A 20,795-nucleotide genomic window follows, 5' to 3' on the forward strand; every position below is an offset into this window, starting at 1 on the left:
TGAAAAGCACTGCACAAAGCACATCTTTCTCCATCAATTCATGCTGAAATTCCCTCACGTGCATTTCAGAACTCCTGTGCGAGCCCAGGGACTTAACCCAGTCAAAGCTTTAAATCTCATTTTTGTGTTATATGAAAGGGTTTGTTACAGGTTTGCATGGCTTCAAGTTCTTATCTTAATATTTCATATGGTTTTTTATGATCCATATAAGTGGTTACATACCCAAAAAGCCAAATTTATGCAAATTGTGGCAGCTGCATGATGACCAGAATTGCAAACCCAGAGACACTGCTTAATTCTTCCTAAAGAGTTACACCTACCCAGATAATCTCTAAACTTTGGCACACTGATCTTATTAATAGCCTTGTTTCTGATCAGTGTATCGTATTAGTTTTTAGGAAAGAAATACAGGAATATCCATGTAGGTTTTACTCTGTGTTACTCTCTTAGGTTTTAAGGTCGTAAAACAGAGAATTAAGTTTTCTGTAGAGTTTCAGTCACTTCTGTTTCCCTTCCTCTGTGGTTTTAGTACCTTCATTTGTAGCATCTTTCTTATTCTGTTAGTCCTGTCCTAGTAGTAGTTTTTAAAAGCATTTTTTTTCCTAAAGAACTGTGTCCTTAATATATCTTAATGTTTCTCTACCAAAGAGGAGGCCTTGCAAACACACAGGTCCGAGCACTGACCTGCCTGTGTGCTGAAGTGCTCTTAGAATTAGACTATATTATGCTGCAGCAGCTTAACCTTAAGCTTGCATGTATACGTTGAAGTCAGTGACTCTCCCATATGTTTAAGTGCTTTGGTGAGTGATGACATGTCAGCATAAAATTCTGTAAATATGCCGAAAGGATCAGGTTTAGTTATGACTTTTCCCAGTGATAAAAAAGGTGAAACAAGTACATTTCAACAAATCATGGGCGAATCATGTAAAAGGTCTGGTTTAAGGGTCCTGGACATTGAATCAGGTCCCCACTGTATTGCTAAGCAGAATATGCTCCTTTCAGCAGCTCAGAAGTTTTCACTATCAAGTTTAAATTTCACTCCAGTATGTAAATGTGGGTGTTTTTCTTCCCTGCAGTATCAAGTCTCAAGCTAGAAAGTATCCAAACACCACAACCACCATGTGAATTTGCACTGCTGGTTTCAGTGCAGTGGCAGGCTGGAAGCATGCTCTGTTTTGAAGATCACAGATGTGCTTTGTTCTCATGAGTAAATATTTTGGAATGTCATAGTGGAAAACCCTTCCAAATATTTTGTGTTCAGCAGTTTTTGTCATTTGCAGCTTTATTCCTTTTCTCTGCATGGAATTTCATGCTTGCTAGTGTGTCATATGTTAATTTAAACTATTTAGCTTGCGCAGCAGAGTTTGCCAGTGCCATGCTTGTAGCGAGCATAAAGACATGCAAAATACATGCCTTTAACTGAAGAGAGATTTAGCATGCTGTTTTCTTTTTAGATCATAGCTGAACTTAAGACAACCATTTCCTCTCTGTCAGAGGAGAGCAGCCGGCAGCAGCTTGCCGCAGAGCAGCGGCTCCAGGAAGTTGTACAAAAGTTTGAAGATAAGAAGCAGCAGCTGATTACAGATAATGACAGAGCAATCAAGGTAATCTGGGGATTTTAGTCACTGATGCTACTGGCTGTTTGAGTATAATTAAAAGTTCTGCAGTGGGCAGATGAATGCAGGTATCATTCCTGTTCACACAGCGCACACTAATTCCATTCACTGGACCTTGACTTTGATGTATCTGATGACTCAGGCTCGCTTTCCTCTAGCTGATCATACGCCTGCATAAAACCTTTGGGTTTGGCGAGTCTAATCCATCCACTTCAGTCAAATACTTCAGACTTTCCTGTTCTCTTTCTTCTAATATTGACTCAGATATTTTAACATATTTTCAGCACCTTTATACGAGTGCTTTTAGTACTTGGAAAAAAAGGTGAAAATAGGAGAGCCCACATGGGCACAGGCCTTAGCTTGGTTTTCACAACACTTTCTTAACTTTCACATTTAAGGCTACAATGAAAGAAAGTATGTTCTTAGGTTCCATTGAAAACTATGCAAAATCTGTGCTAGATATGAATGCAATAAAGTATTTGTCATGTACAACTTTTTTATCATTAGATTTCTGATTGCATCAGAGTTGCATTCTCTGGCCTTTGCCAAAGAAGCTTTAAGAGACTATGTGTTCTGAATATATGGAGTCTGCTCCTTGCTGCTTTGACATCTTGACTCAAAGTGACTGCAGAGAATCCCACCCGCAGAAGCAAGCAGAATCAGTTTTTAAACACTTTTCCTTTCAGACTAGTAAAGAGCAATGGAAAAAGTTATAACTATGCAATCTGCAAGGGCTGACAACAAAAACACTTCATTAAAAGTTGTATAGAAGAAGGAAATTCCTTCTTTTTAATTTGTAAAGACGTGTGCCAAACAATGAATGATGTTGTTAAATCCAGAAACTCATGGTTTCTGCACAGGGTTTCTGAGCAGTGTCTCAGCGCAGGTGCTGCAAGTATGTTTTGTCAGATTTGGTCAGCTTGGGGAAGAAGTTGGAAGAAATGTTATCCTTGGAGTTCTTGAACTTTGTTTAGTGTCACTACTATTGTACTGCTAAAAAATATTCCTTTGAAACCACTGATTCAATGGAATTTACTGAAAGCTAGATACCCAAACAGAAAACTCTTAGGAAGGTAAACTGCTGGGTATACTTCTGGAAACAGAAAGAGGTGGTTTTAATACTCAATCACTTTGTATTTTTAAGAACCACACACACTTCTGGATGAGCATGTGTACAAATACTTTGCTTTTATTAGCTTGGGGCAAAAAACACTGGTTTTCATGGAAGCAGAATCCTAGATGTGCTGGAGATGGGGAACAGCATCTATCCTAGGGCAAGCTGAAGACTTTGAGGGGTGATTAAAGACATTCTAAAAAACAAAGTAACTTTTAACATAGCATAAGCCTTTGAGAAGACTTAATATAGTAGAACCTATTAAAAAGACTACGGTTAAAATACGGGCATTTGCTAAATATAACATTGATTTAAACTAACATTGAGGAACACATTGCAATTTCCTTTCTATGGTATTGAGTGACTTCCTGTAAGACCTTCCAATTATTATTTCCTTTCAAAGGGAGAAATCCACTTTTACATAACCCCAGTAGCTCTCCAAGAAATTTTGGATGTAGTCAGGAAAGTGATATCCAGATGTGGATGCCATAACACATGATGTCGATGTTAATTCATATTTCTGACTTGCTTTGCTAGTTAGATTTTTACATTGATATTTCACAGTTGTATCTAGCTCCTTAATGTTGATTATTTTTTAAAATAATATCTTAAACATTAGTGAAAAAAGAATAAATGAAACTTTTAAGATAGTTTGGCCACTTTTGACAACCTAAAAACCCCAATCTGAGCAACGTTTTTTGATTTCAGATGGCCTCATTTTGGGTCAGTTTGAGGCAACTGCTTGGAGTACTTGCCATTCTGTATTACATGGTGATTTATCTGGCCTAAAGGCAAGTCAGACTTTGTGCTGTCAGAGTCATAAAATCTTGGCTCACTGCATTCCTTTCTTGTGGGTTATAAGGTAACCAGTTTGGATGCCATGGAGTTGTGATGTCTAATAATGAAGAGCTGAGCAGCAGTGGTCTGACACAGTGCTGAGCAACTGATGGACTCCTGTCATTGCCTTTTCTCTGCTGTTGAGTTTGAGCTTGTTGGGATTACAACACTGTTGGCACAGAATAATCCCAAAAGTACAGCTCACCCTTCAGTAGATATCTTTGGTTTGAACTTACCAGGACTTGTATTCTTTGGAGCAGAATACAAGGACACTGGAATTGGCCTGGCATGGGGCAAATCCAGCAAAGCTCACCTGGTCTCTGTGCCATGCCTCTCCTGTGATGTGCTTACACTTCAAAGATCAGGAACCATTGGTTTAGACCATAGGATTAGTTGAGAGCACAATTATATTAATGCCCTGCAGATGCTTGGAAAAGCTGCTTAAATTGCCATGTCTATTAACCCGTTTGTGATGCTTCAAACTGAGGTTTCAGAAGGCACCTTCCAGTCAGGTTTTGGGTGCTGAACTCCTCTGAATGCAGTGCAGGAGCTATGCTGGTCATTGAGGTGTAATATAAACTTATTAAGGTTAAATTTAAGAGTGTTCTGGCATCCCAGTAGCAATCCAGCCACAACAACCCCAAGCTTAACACAGACAAATGGTCAGAGCATTTACCTGACTGCTGCTGCTTTGGGCAGTGGTTGCTGGCTGGACCTGGCACTAGCATAAGGCTGATTGAATTGTAGAGATACCTTGAGGTTGTTTATGAAATCCCAGCCTTAGGATTTTTATTTTATTTATGAAATCCTTTTGGATTCTGGGATTTAAAGTGCAAAACAGTTCCTGGGATTGGAACTGGAAAACATGTTCAGAGCATTTTAATGAAGAAGTTGATGGCCAAGTGGGGACTCCACATCAAAAAGTAGATTCTGGAAAGCAGTGGATGATGGAGAGCATGCAGTGACAAACCCACAACAGAAAAGGGAAAAAATGATGCTTTTTTGCCAGAGGAACCACATTTGTTGCTTGGCTCTCATTCCAGATTCTAGGATTCTGTTATATCCCCTGAATTAACACCAAAATTTCATTAGCAAAGCATGGTTTGAAGATGACATATTTCAACACTTTGTGTGTCAGCCAGCTTATGATCAGACTAATTCTGTTAATAAATAAGACTTAAAAGATTTCTAGGAAAGAATGTCATATAATAATGTTCCACTTTGTGTGAACAATTTTCAAACAGTTGTTTTTCTTTGTCGTGTTTAAACATGTTGAGAGGGGAGAAAAAAGTCAGAAGTGGGTTTTATAACCAGAGCAGAACAAAGGAGAAAACTTCTGGTTTTAAGTTGTCTGGGCTTATGTGGGCATTGAGTGTTCTCAGCATCATCATGTATTGTTAGATGCTGTTGTATCTTGCAGCAAAATGATCATTTCCTCTGTGGAAGGGTTGGCTGGAGATTTTAGCAACACAGTGAGATTTCTTGATGTGACTATAACAAAATCCTTACCCTGCTGTAGTTGTGCTTAGGTCAGTCCTTGTATGGGGTCTCTATTTTTTTTTATTCTGGAATACTGTTTCCACCGGGGGGGGGGGGGGGCGGGTTATGCTGATGTTCCTCTATTCTTCTCTAAAGAGAGAAGGTGGTGTCTTGGGCTTTTTGATTGCAGCACCTGCCTGCCACCCAGCCCACCTCTCCAGTGTGCCCATGTCCTGCTGTGCCAGGGCCACATGCCTGGCCATGTGTCCTTCTTTTATGGTTTGCATTATCCTCCTCCCTTTGTGTTTGGTTCCTGCTAGAAGTAAAACAAATTATTTTAAACCTTGGGATACTTTAAGGCATTCAGAACATTTCTTTAAGGGCACCTCATATTTTTGTTTCCAGAAAGTAGTTGTCAAAATATACTGATGGTATTTACAGACGTCTCTAAAATACAGTGAAAAAGCTAAGTTTGTGTGTAGTTACATTTTGCTATCAGCCATGTTTATTAGCAAATTCCATTTGTAATTGCAAATAATACTTTGTATTAAAAGAACAAGCATGTCAGAGCTATGAGAACATTAACTAAATGGCTAGAGTCCTGCAGAAGTATTTAGTCTATTATCCTCAAAATACCTTTTGGAACACCACCATCATACTCTGCAATAGCCAATGTCGGGTTTAGTAGGAACTTAATAATTTTAATTTGTTGGGTTTTGGAGTCAATCAGTAACAAAACTGTGCAGTGCTGGGTGGTTGGAGTGATTCTAGAGGTGAGATTGCCCAGTGTTAAAGCCGTGTCTGACAAGTGCATTTGTGGTCTCATCAGACCCTTTGGAGGAAGCTGGGCAGGTTCACTTCTTTACCTGGTTGGGAAGGCTGCTGACAAGTTTCTAAGCCATGGCAAGTAAAGGGGGAACAATTTACATATTGAGTGTTTTCTCTGTATTTAAAGCACAAAGACTGTAATGGTTGTTTGGAAGGCGATGACCATGTGTAACTGAGAGCACTGAGGACATTCGTTAGGGAAAAAAACCCTGAAATCTTAGTGTAAGCTGAAAATTATAATCTAAACTGTAGGGTAAAGGGAAGACACATGTTATGTCAAGGACATTTTAAGTGAGTCTTGACTTGCTCTCTTCTCCAGCATACATTGATTCAGTAGGGTTAGCTGTTATAATCTAGACTACTGTTGAATAGCTGCACAATAGACTTTTGTTAATAAGACCCACATTATTTATAAGCTTTTTTAATATTTTATGATATTTTTTATTTTAACTTGGCTGAAGATGGGGTGGGTTTTTTTAGCTAACAGTGCCTGTAAAAAGGAGGTCAGCATTTCACTGCTGAAGCTGACACTTAAGTCTTACAGGACATCTGGTTAGAACATGTATTGCTGTTTGTGATGGTTCAATGGCGACAGACATGCAGGATTCTGTCAGTCACTGAAGATCTTCAGAGCTGTGTGTGTCACACAGTTCTCCAGAGGGATCTCAAATCCATCTAATTGCCTTTGTCACTGAACATTACCATGATAAGCCATTTGGCATGGTGAAGTAAAGAGTTTTAAGGGACCGTCTTGATGTAAAATACATGGAGTCATTTTTCATGGATCTCTTTCTTTGTCGCTGACTTTAGTCTATAATAATACTAATAACTCTGCAGTGTCTTTTATTAATGGGGAATTACAAGGCACCAACATTTGTACCTTAGCATTGTAAAGCAGGCATTAAAATTTACCAGGCAAATAACATTATCTTGCTCCTAATTTGCTATATTCTGTTTGATCAGCAAAGGAACTAATGTCTTCCAGAAGAATAGGTAAATGAAATCTACAGGTCTTTTCTGGTTTTCTTTCTCTTTTACATGGGGTCCAAACTCTGAGGCACCTGTTTTTCATGGTCTTTGTTTATATGAATACTAGCTTCACCCAAATTCTGTCTGTTAGAGAGATGAGGATTTAGCCCCAAGCTTTTCAGCTGTGCTCATGCTCTGTCTCTTGATTCCATTATGTGGTTATCTTTAAAAAGCTCTATTGGCACATTCATTATAAATGATCATGGAAATAGGATGATTTCCCTGTTCAGGTTAGATAAATGTTGATCACAACTGAAAATTTGGGTTTAAAAAGCCCTCTCTCCCTTTCAAAATCATATCTCTCTTTTTCTGTTGCCACAGAAATTATTTCATTGTCTGCAGCATAGTACCTTCTCGTCAGAATTACAGGGTTTCAGATGTTTGGCCAATCAGGCAATCCAAGTGGCTGAGCATCTGTAAGTACTTTATAATATCTTTGACATGCTTTGTGAGACAAAGAATTGAGTCATCTTTCTTTTTCCTGCAGCAAGCTTTGCACTCTGGCATTTTTCTTGACTTTTCATGTCTCAACACATTGAAGAACTTACCATGGCCAACAGCAAAATCATGCTTACAAGTTTTATAAAAGACTAGAACTAGTGCTCGCCTAGTCCTCTGAACTGCAGGCCAGATTTATCTGGCAGGTTTTTAGAGTTTGTATTTTCACTTTTTCCCACATTGTCATTGTTTTCCTCAGTGTTTTGCGTTCCCTCCACAAGGCACTTTGCTGTGTAACAAAATCTCAAGTCTTCTAGAGCTAAGCTATGAGTTTGTTTTAATGAGTGGACTACACTGATTTTGCACTGGAAAAATGGTGAAAAAGGGTTCAAAACAAGCCATAAAATTCACTGCTTTTAACTGACAAGACAGGAGTAATAACACTGAGTGGGGTCCAAAGTGATGCGAAAAGTACAGAGAAAACTCTCTTAGTAGTAACTTTAAGTAATGCAGACGTAAGCCTACACAGCCAATAAAGAAGGGCAGACAATGTTTATAACGATGATAGAAGAAAATGAAAATTGGCCTTTTTAAGGCTGCTGTGATGGTTACAGTTTACTGTTGCATTTCAAAGGCATTTTACTCTCCAAAGAGCACGGGGACTTTTATGTGGAGGAGAAAGTGGTGCTTAGAAAGGCAGAGCTGAGGAGATACCCAGGAGCTATGAGGCAGACTGCCTGGGAGGAAGAGCCTGTGCTCCAAAGTCTGGGACTTTACTGGAGAGGGGAAAAAAAAAGATGAAGATAAAACCAAGTTTCTAATGTCCTCCAAACACAGGGCATCTGTAAAACAGTCTGTGCATAGGACTGTGTAGACTTTCCAAGGGCTGTTCTTTGTTCCAGTTCCAGTGAGTTCCTGGAACACAGCCTCCTTCCCTGCTCCTGGAACAGCCTTGACTGCAGGGCTTCTCCAGCCGTGTAGGTGGAAACACAATATGTGTGAACTATATATTCGACCAACAAAAGATTGCTGGAGAAAATGACATCTTCAAAGCAAACCTTCCTTAGTCCACAAACATTTATTACTCTGTAGTAAAGATTTTTAAAGCCTGGCACAGTAACACAAGTGCTGGGTTTGGCAAATAGAGATGTAGGGATGTGGACCTGGTCTACTTCTCAACATGTATTTCCTTTAGATACCTATCTTATCGCATGGCTCATCCCAAATAGCATCAGATCGCTCATGCCCACACAATTTCCAGTATTTGTGTAAAACTTTTATTTGCAAAACTATACGTTCTAATACAGGTTTGCTTTTGATTTTGTACTGTTCATGGTGCTGGCTGCTCCAGGGCTATCAGCAGGAGAGAGTCACTGAGGATTTCAGCTTTATGCATTAAAATGCTTTTGCCAAGCTGACTGTTGACTTTAGAAATCTTCAGATTCCATTTAGAATTTTCGGCTGGCTCTCCTGCTTTCTGTGTAACTGAAACTCAAGCAGATCAAATATCAGAGTGTTTTTTACAAAACGACTGGCTAACACTTTCTGAATGGCAGATCACAGTGAAATAGAAATATCTTTGTTAAACTTCCCATTTTCATCATAGTTGGGTTTTTCTTCAGTGTAACAAGAGAAACCTGGTGAATCCAATAGCTGTACAGGCTAACTACCAATATTTAAAGGCAGGGTAGCAGTAGAATCAAGTGGTCAGTAGCACTCTCAGTTTTTAGAAGGCATTGCCTTATTTTCTCTAATTAGAGTGGGTTTTTTCCATGCAAAATGAAAATACCAATTGTTTCATTAGCATTAAAAATTAGTTACAAAGAGCTACTAAAGGAAAGCAGCCAAAGCTGCCATATTTCTGCCACTTTCTTGCATCAGTGGAGTTGAGAAGAAAGGAACTTTCCAAGTTCCAGTACTGTACTTGAAAAGGAAAAAAGTATGCGGTGACTTTTATCTGTGTATTCAGTAGATCAGATGGCAAACTCCCCCAGACAGCCTAGCAGGGGAGCAGCTTCTGCTTTTCTCAGTAAGTCCCGAGTGGTGTGAAGCAGCACCAAGTACAACATCAAAAGCTACAAATATGCATCGAGTGTAAAGTTTGGGGGTTTCAAAACCTCTGTCTAATTAGCACAACTCGTATATTTGTGAGTTCTAGCTCTGACTTTCTCACACTTGCATGCTCAGCAGAAGTGGCTTTTTCATCACACAACTTTGTATAAGCAGTTAAACCTACAGTATTTGTCACAAACCTGACCCTTCGGCTACTTGGTACAGCCCTATCCTGTTTCCTTCTAGCATCAGTCACTGCATTGTGCCCAGCTAGAAAATGTGAGGTGTAGCTCTTAGCCAAATTTTTTCTAGAAGAACAAGATCATTTTAATTGAATGTTATTATCAGCCAGTTCTTGTGGTTTGATGTGGATTCCAGATGAAGCAGTTTGTCTGCTTGGAGAATGCATAGGCACTAATATCATAACCTCAGTCAGTCTTCGGATGCTTCCATCCTAAGCTAAGTTGGTTTGACTTGCCCTTCATTGGAAATTTAGTGTCCTGTTGGCAGCCAAAATAGCACTAGAGACCAGAAACAGAAAAAATGCTATTCTTGTATCTCATGCTTTGCTCCTTTTCCCATTAAATCTGTGTTGTAAACATTTTCCATTAGGCCCTGTACACCTTGCTGCTGTGCAGTTCAAGGGAACCACCTCTATGTGTTCATACAGTACATGTGTACATAAGAAGGTGAAAACCTAGGTGAGTTTTATTGAAAATATACATTCTTCTTTGAGCCTTTTGCACGTGCATACTATGCGCACTCCATCTTGCACTGGAGTTTGGGATGCCTTCCCTAAGAATGTTTGTTGTTGCTTATTCGTGCAGCATCTATACTGTGCTGATTCTTATCATTGATGAACAGGATTTGATACAGTAAATATTTTATTTGTTTACCCTTGAGAACATGCATGAAGAAGACGGAGGACTTGAAGCTGAAGCTCATAGGGAAGACTGGGAGCCTCAAGGCTGAAGCTTTTTCTTAAGCTCTTCTGCACAGAAGTTTTGTATCTTTGGCCTCTTCAGAAAGCCTGAGATTCTCCAGTGAGGAAATTATTTTATGGAGCAAAAAGAGTTCTGTTTTCTTCTTTAGGGGTCTGTCTGTGCAATTTGTTCTCAGGAAACTGGAGTAAGTGTTGCCTACAGGATAAAATTCAGGACTCTAAATGAACTTCTTGGCAGCATCCCCTTCAGAACTGCCAGATAACAGAGGACTGGAAGAGCAGTAAAGCAGAGATTAGTCAAGCACAACAAAAACCTTACTCCTCTGACACAACCGCTTTTTAACTTCTGTTACTAAAACTGTCTCTGCTTATTTTTAGTTCAAGCTTTCACAGCCCTGAAGTCAATAACTTCAGTTAAGTCAATATGTTAATGATTATGAAACCAAATCCTTCAGCACTGATGCATGCTCATGGGTGAATTTGATCTCTGATAGAACAGTTATCTGCAGCGTGGTGAAGATGCCTGTTGAAACTGCCTTCCCCAACTTGGCCAGCCAACCAGGAGACCCAACATTTACACTTTTAATGTTGAATATTTCTCCTGCATTTGGCACCTAAAGAGCAGTATATCCTCAGTGAAAGCCCCAGATTGCCAGTTATGAAGAATTCATTAAGATCTGCTGAAGTTCAAAGCAAAAAGGCCAGTTCCTCACAGGTCAGGGCAGCTCTTTTAATGGTTCCTGCTTTGCCTCCAGCAGCAGCTCATCTCCAGAACCTGTTTATTTTTCTGCCAGGCCTGTTGGCAGGTGAATAGAGTCACATCAGATCACCCCATGAGTATTTTTATGCTGGAAACCTATGCCCTGAATATGCCATTTTCCTGGCACAGCATGACATGAGATCATGGGTTTCACACCTGTCCATGTTGGCCTTAGAAGACAAAACATGCAATGCACCATTCACTTCCCTTTTTGGGACCTGTGGTGAAGTCACAGCTCAGTTTTGCTTTGGGGTTTGCTCTCTTACAGTTTAGACCATCATGAAGGATTAATGCTTGCTGTGTGGGGAGGAAGGAGAGCATCCCTTGATCATGTCTTGAAAACAAATCAGATCCTTTATGAAACAAAAATGACTGAATGCAAGTTCTTCTAGAAAGAGATCAGAGGAAAACAAAACAGACAGTTTTCCTGGGAAATAATTAGTTAGGACATGTCAGCACCATATCTGGATACACAGTGCATCCGGATACACAGTGCATCCAGATACACTGTGGTTTAGGACAGCACAGCGTTTGTGCTCTTGCCAGATGGGCAGAAGTGCTAATCCAGAATTCATTTGGGCTCCTGAGAGTCTCTGTCTCAGGAGTGCAACATTTTAATTCTAGTAGAAGGTTGCACTAGCTCTGCCTGAGAGCTGCTGAAAAGTGGTTAAATCCTGAAGTGCTCTAATGCTTTCCTTTGTATTTTCTACTGCCCTGGGGCTGTCAGGGCTACCCATGTGTGGCACCATGGTCCAGCTTGGCCTCTTTATTCCTGCTGCCAGCGTGACTCCCTTCTCACCCATCATCCACCCTTACTAGCAGGATCTAACCCGGAGGAGCTATGGGAAGAGGATGTGCTTATCCAGGGAAGGATGGTGCCTGCTGGCGAGTGCCTGACCCGTCACACCCGTGCCGGGAGCCTTGGGCGCTCTCCACACTGCTGCTTTTCCAAGTTTATTATGTAAGAGGGTGAAAGTACAAACCAGAGAAAACTAAACATGAAAAGTGAGTTTGTTTGCTTCCCGAGGAGCTGGGGAGTGGCAGCATGAAACTGCATAAATAAATATTGAGGCTACCAAAGGTTAGATACCTGCAGGAACACCTGCACAATGGGACCAAGCCAGAACTCTGCAGGCAGCTCGAAGGAGAAAGCTGATGTGTGTTGGCTCTCTCTGGCTTCAGAAAACAAGCATTGCTTTTCTCAATATGGCTACATTTAAATTCCTTATATTTTTGTTCCTAATGTTAATATAATTCGTATCCTTTACAGTTTTGCACTTGTTATTTGGCAAAGTAAACCAGCAATTACTGAAGGCTATATAACAGTTTGAATCATATCAGTGGGTTTTATTTGTCTGCATACCTGGAAACACCTTTGACCACAGCTGTGCTCTAAGCTCCGAGGAGCAGCTAATACCTGATGTCTTGTTTTCTTCCTCCTACCAGAATAACACATCACTTCTACTTATGTTTGTGTCAGTCTGACAAGTGAGGACACAGGAAAATGTAGAGTGATGGTGTCTTGGTTTTAAGCCAGCCAGCAGTTGAGCCCCACACTTGCTCAACCCTCCTCCCAGTGCAATGGGGGAGAGAATCAGAGGGGTTAAAGTGAGAAAACTTGTGGGTTGAGATAAAGACAGTTTAATAGAGAAAGCAAAAGCCTTGCACATGAGCAAAGCAAAACAGGGAATCCACCCAATACTGCCCATTGGCAGGCAGGTGTTCAGCCATCCTCAGGCAAGCAGGGCTCCATCACATGTGACAGTGACTTGGGAAGACAAACACCATCACACTGAACACCCTTCCTTCCTCTTCTCCCAGCTTTATATGCCAAGCATGACATCATGTGGTGTGGAACATCCCTGGGATCAGCTGTCCTGGCTGTATCTCCTTCCAACTTCTCATGCACCCCCAGCCTCCCCACGGGTGGGGTGAGTAGCAGAAAGGCCTTGACTCTGTGTAAGCTGCTCAGCAGTAACTAAAACATCCCTGTGTTATCAACACTGTTTCCAGCACAAATCCAAAACACAGCCCCACACCAGCTACTGTGAAGAAAGTTAACTCTATCCCAGTCAAAACCAGCAGAATCGATGGGCAAAGGATACAGTGAGGTCTTTGCTGTCCCTGTTAACATTCATACATGCCTTAAGTGTTAAATGCTGCTTTTTCCTTTCAGCTGTCCTTTCCCAGGTCTCCCCTCTGTCCTGAATCATATGGAAATATGCATTTGCAAGTCGAGTTTGGCATTGCTGTGGACTCATTTGCTAGCACCTACCTTTAATAATCCAGCCTCCGCGGTGTATGTCAGAAGGCTTCTGTCCCTTCTCCTCTCTAACTTGCTGTTTGCGAAACCTGCCTCTACAGAGGACAAGTTTATTTGTGCTGCCTTATCAGATCCTGAAACTGGATTGAGATTTATGTGACTTTAACAATACCGGAATTCTTAGTTCTTTCCCCTGCACCATGTATTGTTTTTCCTCCAGTTTGTGTCTTGTTTTGTGATAACGAAAAGTTTTGGAGTGTGCCTAAGTAGCTGGAAAGCTCTGCTCTGTGCTGCACAGGTCTAATGAGAGACGTTCAGATGTAGCTGCACAAATGAGAAACCGGTGGCGCTTCAGAACTCGATCTGTTTTCTGTTATTTTTAATGCTCTTGCATTTAAAAATGTCATTCATGGAAGAATATTTGGAACTACTTACATATAAAAAAACATAAGAGAAAATGAAAGGAGCCTGCCTTCCTTTTAGACGTGCCAAGCAGGTTTGGCAGTCTTTCGCTTAGCACTGATCAAGAGTTCCTCAGCCAGTCGAACTCTTGTAGCATTTTCTACCTGTGCAGAACCATTCTCACCAAGCATTTCTGAAACCAGAAGACACCAATTGCGTTATTTTTTTTGTTCAGAGCATTTGGGATGGTAACAGACGTGTTTTGTGGATATCGAGATTTGACACTGGTCATTCAGAAGCCTGACTGTCCTCTGGAAGATAAACTGCAAAGCTTATTTTGGCTTGGTTTGGCTCAAGGAGAATAGAAGTAGCTGTGCTGGGTCAAACTGGAGTCCATCTGTCTGTCTTCTGGGACATGGTGTCTGTCATAACAGCATACGATTAACTAGATCAGAAACATTCTGGGATGTTCTCATCAGTTATGTTAATGTGTCTTTTAAAAAGTATAAAGCCAACGCTCTATAAAATAGATACTTGAAAAACAGTTTTGGTTTTCGTCAAGATAGTGAGATTAGAGTTTCGTAATCTGTTTGACCAGCTGCAGAGGATGGTCTGTTTCATTTTGTCTTTTTAAGTAAATGAGTTTCATCTCAACATGATTAGAACAAAAAAAGAATCCAGCTTCAAAAATGCTCAGTTTTCACACATACTTTTAGATAGGAGCAATGGCATTGTCGTGTCTCTTACAAATGTAATTGGATTGGAGGTCATTAAAGACTTTGAATGAAAAAATTTCCAAGTTTCCAAGTGAGCATCCCCCTCTGTTGAGAATCATCCCACTTTTGGCTTGCAGACATAGCGTTAGAAGATATTTCTTTGCTTCTCTCACATCTCACATGTATTGAGTGTGCAGGCACTGTAGAGTCAAGCTCGCTGTTGTGCAGTTCAAAAAGCAGTGGTTTCCCTTGCGAGTTAATATTGATGATTAAGGTTACTTTGAAAGGTATAAAGACATTACTAGGATTCTTTTTGATTGCATATGTGTAAGAGAATGTGTGTTCTTTTATGTAACAGGAGAATTCCAGAAATATTGGGCAGTCTGCTAGTTCATTGCACAAAATAAATAGCTTTTCTCTTGTTCTTACTGGGAATCAGATTAGCCTATTGATTAGAAATATCTGAGCCGTTCATATTTGCTTTTAAAAGAGCATAGCAAAATAAGATACCTTGTAAAGCCTGTTAGAAATGTTTAGTTTTCCAGGTCTTCATGCATCTGTGACAAGGAATGCATTTTAAGGAGACGTTTGTAGAACACCAGGGGTCTGCTGGAACCTCTGCTCTGCCTCCAGGTGTAAAGTTTCCGAACACCCACTTAAAGTGGCAGTTTGGTGATAAACTTAGTTGGGAATGGAGCCCCGGGCCATGCGAAGCCTGCCTTGTTCAGCAAGTGATTGATAAATATGCTTTATCATGAGTCAGGAGTTCTCTAGGTCATTGCAGGAAATTCTGCTCGAGCCCTTGATGTTTGTTTTTGCAGAGCTGTTGGTATAGAATAGAGCAAGCAGCAAAACCAGATGTTTTACGAGTTAATTTGTATTCACAATAGCAATTTTTCACTAGCACAGCGCAGCCATTGACGTGATGGTGTAGATATGCTTACAACATAGCATCAAAAATTCAAGGAGTTGTCTGAAAATGTTGAAGCCAACATCAGGTCTTCACAGGAAACCTGCTCTGAGAGTGGCAGACTCCGTGCTGTTCCCTTTGATTGCAAAGTGTTTAATAAAAAGCAAATTAGGAAATGAAAATAGTCTCGTGGATCAATCAGGTGCTGCAGCTACGCCTGTTCTGCATTATCTGTCAGACATTAACCTGATTGGGAATGGTTTACTTCGTGTAAGAGCCTCAAAATCAAACTGAAGAGTTGACTTAAAAAATACCTGATGTATTTTGTGTGTGCTCTGAGGCTGATAACGAACTCTGCATTTCAAGTTTTAATAACTAGGGGGGAGCTAAGAAACTTCAAAAGGCTTCTGATAAATGTTTTTGACAATGCGTCAGCTGAACATTAGGCAGAATCTTGGTAAATCCTCTCATAAGTGGTTTAAAATGGAGTTTTGAACTTTTCCTTCATAAGTGTACGCTTAAGATGTCAGGGTATCTTTAGGTTTAAAAGACTCGGTTTATCTGGTGTATGTGAGCCATTGGTGTTTCTGTCTACACCTCCAAGAGTGAAAGGGGGAAAAAGTTCAGCAGTTTTCTCCTTTGGGCAACCTCTGCCCTTGCTCTTGACCATGAAACTCATGCAGGAAAAAGGAAAAGCCAGTTTCAAAGCATACTAAAAGATACTCCAGGTAAATAACACAGTAAATCTTCCGAGCTGACAAGCTTTCCGAATGACTTCATTGCAACAACGCTAAAACGTCCTGCTCATAGCCAAAGCAGTGCTTGCACATGGCAACTGCTTGTTGGGTTTTGTGGTTCATTGAGAAAAGCAGATGAAAGCAAGTTTATTACTGCTCTTTGAACCTTGCCTCCCTCCCCCTCTCCTATCACCTGAGCCACTAAAAACAAAGCAAAACCAATTCCTTCTTTGGCTCCCCTTGAAGAAAGAGCCTGACTTTACAATTCCTGCTGCTGTTTTCTTTGAATTTTTATCTTTGCAGGACTTGCTCTGCCTCATGACATCCTTTATGTTTCACAAGGATGGAGTTTACAGTGTCATGCAGTGAAGCCCTGACTCAGCAAAATGCCTAGGCCCTTGCCTAATTTTAAGCCTATGAATAGCTCTGCTGGTGCTATCAAGGTTTTAGGGATATATAGCTAAAGACTTTGCAGAAAAATAGTATTACAGAAAGTGGTGAAAACACACCAGTATTTTATAGGAACAAAGCAGGAAAAAATATGCATGTTGACAACCCTAACAGTGCTCAAGGAATCTCCGAAAGACACCCACCCAGATGAAGTCTGAAAGTGTTAAGAAACTGCTTAGGAATTATTGCTGATGATCCACTCCAGAGCCAGAGTATATAATATATTGTCAGTCTCTTGCCTGTGAGTTGTGAAAAATGAAACTAGTGTAGCATTAGAGCCTACCACGATGGGAAAATGTTTGCATATATGTTTCTTTTATGGTAAGTTACCTACTTTAAATTTTTTCACTACTACTAAAGAGGCTTGATTTTGTTCTTAGGCTCAAATTATTCCCTTCCTTCCCAAACCCCTTTCTTTCTTCCCAAAGTCCCTCAAGAGAAGAATTTGTTGTACTTCAACAATGGCGTCTCCTATTGGCAAATCTCAGAAGCAATACGGGATGGTGCAGAAAGGAGCTGCTTGACTTGCGTGGTGGTGCTTTGTGTGATCTCCACTCACATTCTGAGATGTCAGCAAAGTGGGCCAGACTTCCGAGTGTGCCCAGTATATGGGAGTTCACATTATTCCATGTGGGAGGTGATGAATTCTGTGCCTTTGGAAATTAGCCCTTTTATCTCATTCCTAACCAAAAAAACCCTTTTTCTTCATAATGATAGGGGAAGATGGGCAACCAGCTCTTTTAGGGGTGCATTTTAAAAGGTATTACCATTTGCATTTTCATTCTGTGTTGTAATTTATGTTCACTCTTCATGAAATAGTGGTTAGTGGTTAAAATTATGTATTAGGCATGAAGTCCCAGATTTGCTGTACTGTCATTGCATGCTAGGACACTGTGCAGATGGGTCTTTGCAGGACTTCTCTTTTCCCCCATCCATACGTAGTTGTTAGCAACTTCACTCAGGTAATGAAGTTGAACTGATTGTAAAAGGCAAGGAGGTCAGTGGACGTAAAATGTTAGGGACGTACAATATCTCTTAAGGTGGTTTAATTTCTGTTCCTGAGGAGCAATAAAGCATAAATTCTCTGTACAGTCATAATAGTAATTGTAATGTTACCTATAGGCTGGAAGAATAATGTGTATTATTAAGCACCATAACTATTTTCAATATAAAAGAATGGATTTCTTTTTGGCTGCAGTAATGTTGGCCCCTGTCTATAGGTTATGGAAAACTTTGTTTGCAAAAACAAAGCTATTGTTTTAACAAAAACCACAGAAATCTTGCCTTTCATATTGAATCAGTAGCGTAATGAGTAGTGGAGCAATAGTTCAACATCAAAGGAGACTTCTTGGATATATAGTGTGTTGCAACAACAGCGAAAAAGTTCCCACCAGAAAGGAATTTTGCCATATGTGAGCAGCAAACACATGTATTAGGTTAAAACCATAAGATTTCCTTTGCTTTACACCAAAAACAAGAGGCAACTTGACTACAAACATTTTCAAACAGTCGTGCGCTGGAATGTGCATAGAGAACAAGCAGTATCTGAGGGCTGGAGCAGTGACGGTGGACTGAAGCTCTATGAAAACCCCAAAAGCATTGAGGATGCACCAGCAATTTGGCTCAAACATCAGTATTTCACTTTCCAAAGACACTTGTTTTGCTCTGACTCATGGCATTGCATCAGTGATCTTCATAGATATGTCTTCCCAATTTATTTACAGTAATAATAATAAGGAGGTTCTGCCTGGATAGCCCATACTTCCAGCTTCATGGACTCAGGACTGAGCATTTTAAGGGCAAAATTTTAAAGTATCTCCACATATATTCCTGGAACAAAGTTAGCTTTAATTTTTGTTAACGTCTGCATGGACTTTCTTTAAAGTTCCAGAGCTGAGTTTTCTTCTCATGACCAGGGAGAGAAAACACATCAATGGATGTAATTTGAATTTAGAAGACATTTAAAGAGGGGCCTGTATTCAGAATTATTGTTGGCACATGTTTTGAGGATGTGAAGTGGAAGCCGCCTTCTGTGGGCATTAGTAAGGAGATAATTAAAACTACCGTAGGTAATTATGGTGGCTTTTATTGCTGCATCTTTCATTAACTAATTATCTTAATTTGGTAATGTTTGAAAAATTCTTTGAAGATGAAAAGTGCCAACTATTACTACCTTTAGTTACAGTATTACTCTACACTGGTCATAAATATTGAGGTCTTTTCTTGATACAGAATTCCAGCTGTATTCCGGTACAGCTAATAAGAATTACATATGTGTATCACAAAAAGACTCTGCCATGATCTGGCATAATTTGATCAGGATGAGCAGTGACTTCCCTGCTGGCGCTTTGTGTTTCAAATTACATTGTTATTTAACATTTTTAGATTATTTTCTTTCTAATTGTCATTTTATTTATTCAATGCTTGGTATTGGAGAGACAAATCATTGTGATCCCAAACTTGCCATTGGTGGGGTGGGAGCAGGAATCAAGCCGTCTGCTCTCAGGAACACAGCGAAAGTAGGAAGTTATTTCAGGTTGAGGAAGCAAAACATCCCACCTTTGTAAATACAGTATCTCCATAGTAATAATCCATTCAAAATAATAATTACTTGTTTACGCAATTCTCCCAGAAATTAATTTTATTTCAGGAAATCCAGCACTTCTTTTTTAAAATATCCTGTGGTCAAAGGATAATCAAATCAGTTTTCATATATTAAAGACTAAATCCTTCGTATATTCCCATATCATACTTGCTTATGGGATTCCTAGGACTCTTCTTCTCTGCTAGCTTTTAGTTGATTTAGATTAAAGCCCTGAAAGTAATGCCAAAAATTTATTCTGCCTTGAAAAAGGACTGTGTGATGCTGGCAGCGTTCCTTTGTGTCTCTCTGTGGTTCCTTGTCAAAACTATGTTTTACAGGTTGTTCTGTTTTTAAAGACCCCTCTTCTGCAGCTTCAGCCTGGCACCCACAAGTCAGGCTGAATTCCTCTGCTCTCATGCGTCAACCCAGCACCTCTGCGAGCCGCTCAGGCCAAACCCTGCACTAACTCCCTGTGTGCTGCTCTCATCTCCAAAAGTTCTCTGCGTCCCCATGAGCATAGTTGGGATTGAAATAAACTTCATTCAACATTTTCCTGGTGATAATGAAGCCACAATAGAATAATAGGAAAAAAGAAGTGCCTACCTAGAAACGTGGTTCAGATGTTCCTTTCTCCTTTCATATCAGCTGATACCCAAACGTTTCCTGTTTCATGGTGACAATGACGGGCTCGTCCACCAGCTCCACTTGAAGTCCCAAAATCTGACCATAATATTTCAGTGGCGTATTCTCAAAGCCATTACTTTTCTCTTCCGTCCTTCTCGTGCCTCTGAATGTTGTATGCGACTAAATCGTTTACAATATGAATTTATTTTAGGATCCTTTCAGTTTTTATAAATAAATGAACTGAATGTTCCTTTTATATGGCTGTAATTCAACCACATTGTTGCAGTCGAGCTTATTATCTCATTTACATTTTTAAGTGCTTTTCAAAGTGTAGGATATCTGGGCTGGAAAGCAAAACATTTCATTTCTTTGTTCTCAGGCCAACACAAAGCACTTCCAAGGTCAGGTATGGTGTAGACATTCAACAGCAAACATGTTTACATGGCATTTGAAAGCCAGTTGAACTGAAAAATACTGTCTCTATAACAGTGATGCAAGTCAGCTCAGCAAAGCCAAGGGACGGGGATTAAATCTGTACCTGGAAAAATTTAACTAAAGCAGTTAGGCTTTGTTTTCCTTTCAGGGGAAAAAAGCTTCCGACACTTACAAATTGTCCTGGTTTTTTTGTATTTTTAAGGCCCTTTTCTTCATCTCTACAGTTCTTAAACATAAATTCTGTTTTCTTTGGGCAAAATCTGACACTTTGAAGCTGTAAAATAAAAACTGCATTTCTAAACAAAACCAAACCCATTCATTTTACCGAAGACATGTTCTCTGTGTACCTGGGGTAAGTTATCTCCTGGTTTTAGAGTATTCTATGTGACAACAGCTTCTCTGTTAGATACAGAAAAAGATTTGAGGGTACTGGATAGCTTCAGAAGCAGCTATCAGTGTTCAGGCTCTGGCCACTGCATATGAAGCTTTTTGACAAGAGAGAGAAATTTCGGTGTGATCTTCAAAAGAGCTCTTTATTCATGACATTCCTCATGATTCCTCCTAGGAAATGAAAATCA

The 20,795-nt window shown here is 40.0% G+C and overlaps 1 protein-coding gene across 1 annotated transcript in view; it reads left to right on the forward strand.

Annotated features, from left to right (window-relative positions):
* Positions 1–20,795, forward strand: part of CEP112 (centrosomal protein 112) — a gene marked incomplete at its 3' end in the record, with an annotated part of 157,642 nt that overhangs the window by 117,308 nt on the left and 19,539 nt on the right. The window contains exon 23 of the mRNA XM_080629631.1: positions 1,455–1,604. Within this exon, the coding sequence (XP_080485757.1) occupies positions 1,455–1,604 (150 nt within the window). The remainder of the gene's footprint in view (positions 1–1,454; positions 1,605–20,795) is intronic.

Source organism: Psittacula echo, assembly GCF_963264785.1.
Source record: "Psittacula echo genome assembly, chromosome: 14".
In the NCBI taxonomy this organism is placed as follows: Eukaryota; Metazoa; Chordata; class Aves; order Psittaciformes; family Psittacidae; genus Psittacula; species Psittacula echo.